The sequence below is a fragment of the Fundulus heteroclitus genome, chromosome 9 (assembly GCF_011125445.2).
Source record: "Fundulus heteroclitus isolate FHET01 chromosome 9, MU-UCD_Fhet_4.1, whole genome shotgun sequence".
In the NCBI taxonomy this organism is placed as follows: domain Eukaryota; kingdom Metazoa; phylum Chordata; class Actinopteri; order Cyprinodontiformes; family Fundulidae; genus Fundulus; species Fundulus heteroclitus.
The window spans coordinates 18,335,589-18,342,122 of record NC_046369.1 but is presented as its reverse complement, the minus strand read 5'-3'; the positions used below and the strand labels follow the sequence as shown (position 1 = coordinate 18,342,122).

Genomic DNA, 6,534 nt, shown 5'->3' with positions numbered 1-6,534 from the left:
AAGAAGGTCCAGGGTTCAAATCCCGACCTGGGGTCTGGGGCCTGGGCATGTGGGGGTTCCCTCCGGGTGCTCTCGCTTCCTCCCATAGTCCAAAAACATCACTGTTAGGTTAATTGGTCTAACTAGATAGTTTGTGTGCATGATTTTTTTTTTGTCCCGTGTGCCTCTGTGCTGCCCCGTGGTGTCCTGTGTAGACAATGGATGGATAATTTAATCAAACTTTATGCAGTGAGACATCTTGGAAAAATCTCTGGGTAATATTGATAGCTTTAGATCATTTGCCCTGGTTTGGCCTAATTATCCAGATTCGTAATTTTGCTGATTTATGAAATTCAAGCAAGTAAAAGTATTTTTTTATAATGAAATATTACTGATGTAAAGTTAAAAAAAACTGCAGAATTACCAATCCTATAACCAAAAACCTATTTTTCATGTATGACATTGTAAATTACTGCTATACAATCTGTTATTAAGCAGTCTTTTACAGACACCTTTGTTCATGTTCAGTATTAGGCAACATTTATGTAACAATGTGTTACTAAAACAACCTGGTAAACAGTTGTCTTGTTTAAAATTAGATATTCAAAACTGGCTAGGGCTTTTGAGGGGGACCTACTTTTAAATATGTTGATCAATCATAGTACAATTACCATTTTAACTGTACATTGTGCCACATCAAATTTAATTTCAGTATTGTTAGTTTAATTTTGTTTGGTAAAAAGTTTTTAGCACCTCTTAATGGATCTTTAGCAAAAGCAAAAAGAAACATGAATTTACATTTTTTAGCAGTTGAAAATTACAAGTGAGTGTTACAACTATTTGCTAATGTTGGAGTAAAACTTTTCTATTGTTCCAACAACCTCAAAGCATTCATAACTGAACTACTCTGAAGGCTCTGTCTTAAAGATCTTAGATGTATCTGTTAATGTCACATCTGGTGTGTTCATGTAGGTAAGTAATAATTTTTGTATTAGAAGGGACGTGTCTTTTGGATTTAATTGTTTATTATAAAACAATAAAACAAATATAAAATGCCAGTGTTTCAAAGTATTTTTTTAAAGATTTGGAACGTCTGCTTATTATTTATTTTACCAATACAGTGCAGGCAAATATAACTACCTGGTGCTCTGCTGCGAACAGGAAACTCAATCTCCCAGAGCACATAATTATGAACACCACAGGGATCACTAGATTTACAACAGTATAAACAACAACAACAACAACAACAACAACAATAATAATAATAATAATAATAATAATAATAATAATAATAATAATAATAATAAAAAAAAAATAATAATAATAATAATAATAATACTGCAACAGACTGGCAATCTGTCCAGGGTGTACCCCACCTCTCACCCACTGAAATGCTGGAGATAGGCACCAGCAACCCTCGCGGCCCCATGGGGGATAAAGCGAGTTAGAAAATGGATGGATTAATGAATAATAATAATAATAATAATAATAATAATAATAATAATAATATTAATAATAATAATAATAATAATAATAATAATAATAATAATAATAATAATAATAATAATAATAATAATAATTCAAGGACAAGTGTTTTTGCTAATTAAAAATATACTCTCATTTTCAAACTAATATATATTAAAACAAACCCTGCCAAATACTCTTCAGGAGTCATTAACAGGGAAACATTTTGGGGAAACAATAAAATCTACTGTGGGTACTAGCAGGAATAAAATTGTTGCTAAAGGATTTCAGAATCGTATTACATGCAGTTTTAGGGGATTTGCAGTGGTATGAAGGGAATCACAGTCGTAATGTTGGAGACTTTAAAACAACACTAAGGTGAGTCGATGAAGCAAACGACACAGCAGAAACTCTGAGTGGGACGCGCCCATCAGCGGGGCGGCATGTTTTTAGCACCATGGCCAGCGACACCGTTGCTAGGTAGCTGCTTGTGTCAGCAAGTCGTGAAGGAGGAGCTGCTGAGAAACTTGCCGTCAAAATAGCAGCCGTAGGAAGATAAGTGACCTTTCTTTCTCTTTTAAATAGCCGGTTATTTATTATGAGGCACCGGCTTCTTTAAAGAGGACCACAGCTCGTTAAGTGTCTGATTTAGCCCCACCGCGAACGCAAACTTCAGCAGTTCATCCGCGAACACCACCCCCCCTCTTACAACGCGCCATTGGTTTCGCCCAGGGACTCGCTCCAGCACTCACAGCAGACAACAGGACTACAATACACTGATTTTATGCTATAATGTTTATGCAAACGTCAGTGGTCGGTAGTAATGGCGTTACACACCACGAGCCCTGAGTAGTCTTGGAAACACGGCTGGAAGCAGACGCGTTCACCAAGGAGGCCTCGGTGTGTCTGAGCGGCGGCTGTGGTCGGAGTGGGACGAGGAAGAGAGCTGCACTGGAATAATAAATAAGGTAACCTTAACAGTCTGTTCCGTCGGAACAGGCGCTGCTAAGCTAAAATAATTTAAATTAATCATCGTTCGGCGTTCTCACTGGGCGAAATTGCTGCTTAACATGTTGTAGAAGCATCCTTAATAAAAAAAAAACACAAAACAAACAAAAACAAAAGGATTTTTTGTTTTGTTTTTGTTTTTGTCGGTCGCCAACATTAAGGTGCTACACGCTGAAAGTTAACAGGATGCCAGATTTGCTTCCCCGTTTGCTTTCCTGCCAGCTGACCTGTGCAAGAAGCAGCTAGCATCCTGACGTTAGCAAGCCCCACGCTAGCAGCTCACTCACACACCTGCTTCGGCTGGTGGAGATCCTATTTTGTGCTCTCAAGGGAAAAAAAAAGACACGCCGGTAAGACAGTGGCGTGTCCTAATACATGATTCCGGTTTGTGCTTAGATGTGGAAAAACAAAAAAAAAAACAAAAAACAAAAGGGAATCAAGACGTCTAAAGAAGGGGGATGGCCTGCAATCCTTCCAGAGATCTGGAAGATACCATATTGACTTCTTGCTGAGACAGGCATGATACAGTCCAGGTCCACCCCGCTGGTCTTTGCAGCACAGCCTCTTATCGAGGGCTGGCTTTACAAGCCCACTTAATAAATCTGTCTTTAACTCATAAGCTTATTGCTTACGTTCAGCAGAACAATAAGCGCCCAGAGCACTGGATAATTACATGAGCGATGAGGTGTTGGAAGATTTGATGCAGTTAAGGATTACCGACGGCGTGTTATAATCATTTATTAAAGGTCATGCAGAATTTTAAGAAACATAACAATGAGATATTGTTATTGAACATTGAGAAGACAATGTCGATTAAGGTTCATCCACATTTTTCTCCCCCCAACACTCTCCCTAAGCTTTCTGATCGTGGCCAAGAAGAGCTTTATTAGCTGTGGGAACAGACAGTAACAGTTTTTTCTAGTTGGTCAAAGTTATAATTATGAAAGCTGAGTTTAATGTATGGCACTTGAAATTCTGTATCCTACGATATATTGCTCCCGAGCAGTTCATTGCGATTGCGTTCGTGATATTGGACACTGCTGTTCAAAATATTGTGCAGTATATACCCCCCCCCCCCCCCCCCACAATATTTATTAGTTCTCATTAGAACTGAGCAAAGGTGCACAGTAACTACTCACTTAATTCCGCGATAGCTTTCTTTTGTTTATATATTAGACCAGTTTGATGGTTTGCTCTTTATAGAGTTGCACAAGTGTAACAAGCTGATATTTGTTAGGCTTTTTGCGTCACACAAAGGCTGCTTGTAGCTTGCACAGTTGCTTTTCAAGCAAAACTGTTACCTTAAATTGAGTGATGGGTGTTACCCCTGTGATTCTCCCGAATTTCCCCATTGAGGGACAATGAAGAAATTTCTTATCTTATCTCGACAGTCAGTGTTTTTCACAAATTAAAAAATGTCATAGATTTCTTATTATTCTAAGTGATAGAAATGTATAGTAGCCCATTTTCAGCCAGTTGACGGGTCAGTTTCCTGACACAGTTGGTTTATTCTGTGTTCTATACAGCCAAAGACAACTTTAGTCCTCAGGCGCTTCCCCTATTATCAACTTTTTCAAAACCTTTTTGTTTTATCCTGACTTCAGTTTTCTTGTTCCTGTCCTGTGTTCACGCTTACCTACTCTTTGCTAGTCATCACTTCCATCAGTATTTTACTAGCTACCATTAATATTTTTTTTTCTTTGCTAGATTATCAACATTTATTGTCATCATTGTGACAATAAATAATCATTATTCATCCTGATATTGTAAAAAACAAACAAAAAAAAAATCTAACTTTATTACAAGATACTACAGGTTTTTATACCACATTCTAATGGTAAAGGAAATTACCCTTCATGGTCTTGGCAAATAACTCCCTGTTGAAATGTCTCAATAACTTACACAGTGATGCAATTAGAAAAACAACAACAACAAAAAACCCCTCACTGTTTTCTAGCATTTATTGTGTATCAGCTTTCCCAGGGGTGTCCTGCTGCAACCCTCACTGCATGAGCTGTAAACATAGCTGTGCAGAGATATTGCACAATGTTGTAATTTGATATTGCCTGTTTCTGTTTTATTCCAATTAACACTGTGGCTAATATAAAAGCTAATTTTAATTTTCAGAAAGTGGTTGAATGTTCTATTTTTTACAGCTCTGAAAGTTTAAAGCATATACTTCTGAAGAAGAAAAAATCAGTGAGCGGGGTGATAGTGTATTTCAGTAACACTGTGGGTGTAGCATCCCACCTTGTTCCTCCTGTTGCTGTTTAAGGAGACACAAGAAATGCTTACTGCAGACTTTCTTCTGTTTACAGGCAAATTTTTAGGTCTACTAAGCACTACCAATAACTCTGGTTTCTACTACTCTACATTATTTATTTATAGACATTTCTTTACTTATACATGGTTCATCATGACAATTCAACATAAAATCTTTATCCAATGGGGTTTATTCTACTTCTGCTATATAGACGATTATCTGTATCTATATATCGATATCTATCTATCTATCGATATCTAGAGATAGATATATATATAGTAGATTATAGATATAGCTATATCTATATCGAGATATAGTATATATATATATATACTACATATATATATAATATATATAGATATATATATATATATATATATATATAATATATATATATATATATATATATATATATATATATGTATGTATAGTGGGGACAGAGAGGAGCCCCATTGAGCGCGAACACAAGGCAGTGCAATGTGTCTCCTAGCCTTTCGATTTTAGTGACTGCTTTCAAGATGGAACACAGCCAGGAGATAAAACAGGGCCCCCAGGGAGGGGCCGCTTTTGTCTAAACGACGTGTGTAATAGGTGTAACACAAGCTATCATGCAGAAAGAGCATCTCCTTCCAAGTTTTTGCTTGATGGATATAGGTTTTTTTCGTTACACAACTGTCCACACAACCATTGTGGATATGTTTTTGGTATAAAATGAATTTCAGTGGAAATGATTTGCTGTTCCCCCTAATTCAAAACACCCATATGTGTATGTTTCACAATTTATTTGCTTCAGTTAATGTTTGTGATGTTGAATTAGGGCGAGAACTATCTGTAAAATATAGAGAGGAGAGCAATAAATTGTAACTATTGGCAGTAAATAATTGCGTGAAAACTGTAATGCAGTTTTCTTGCAGACAGATCAGCATTTGTTTCATTTTTAAAGCCAGAAAAACAGAAAGGGTTGTGTGCAGAGGAGCAGCACAAAGAGCTGACTCCTCACAAAGAAGCCTTTCTCTGTTGTGTGGCAGGAGGGCGCTACATGAGCTAAGCATTAATTGCTCACTGAACTATGTATTGTGGTCATTTGGCTCCCTCTGGTTAAATAAGAAAATAACTTTATTTTATTAAACCTTTATTTCACTGGGAGAATCCCACTGAGAATAAAAATCTGTTTATAAGGGAATCCTGGTCAGGACTGGCAGCAGAAAAAAAACGAATAAAAGAACAAAGGTGTAATTGTAACAACAACAACACAACAACACAATCAACACTTTTACAATAGAATAATGAACCATCCCTCAATTAAAACATTATGGATAAAAATCCCTCCCAGGATCTTTAAAAACAACTTTAAAAACATTCAGAGAAAGCAGCGCTAGAGGTTATTTTTCTTTTGCAGATGGAGCAGAAAACTGAAACGACTGCTGGAAGTTCAGCTTTGACGTCAGGCACAGAAGAGTAAAAGTGAGTCCTCACAACGAAGAGAATAACTCCAGTGACTTTCTTCTATTCAGGGGCCAACAAAGATGAACGAAGATCCCAAGTATGGCCCTCTAAATTCTACGGGCGGCTAACGCTGTTCACTCAACCCGTGCGTTCGACACTACAAAAACTTTGATGTTTGATGAAACCTTTCTGTGTAGATTTATCTCCATGATTAACAGAGTCCAGTAAATGAATATGCTTAAAAGAAACACGCATGCATGACATTTCGCCAGCACAGACATGAAAGTAACACCAAGTAGTCAATTTTTAACTGAAAAGAGAAACATGATCTGTTTCTAAATAAACCCCAATTTTAGCTTTTAGTTTCCTCACCT

The 6,534-nt window shown here is 37.0% G+C and overlaps 1 protein-coding gene across 1 annotated transcript in view; it reads right to left on the bottom strand.

The window, feature by feature from the left end:
- Positions 1-2,250: 2,250 nt before the first annotated feature.
- LOC118564241 (cAMP-dependent protein kinase catalytic subunit alpha-like) overlaps positions 2,251-6,534 on the bottom strand; it is a 19,212-nt gene continuing 14,928 nt past the window's right edge. The window contains exon 10 of the mRNA XM_036141666.1: positions 2,251-2,394. Within this exon, the coding sequence (XP_035997559.1) occupies positions 2,251-2,394 (144 nt within the window). The remainder of the gene's footprint in view (positions 2,395-6,534) is intronic.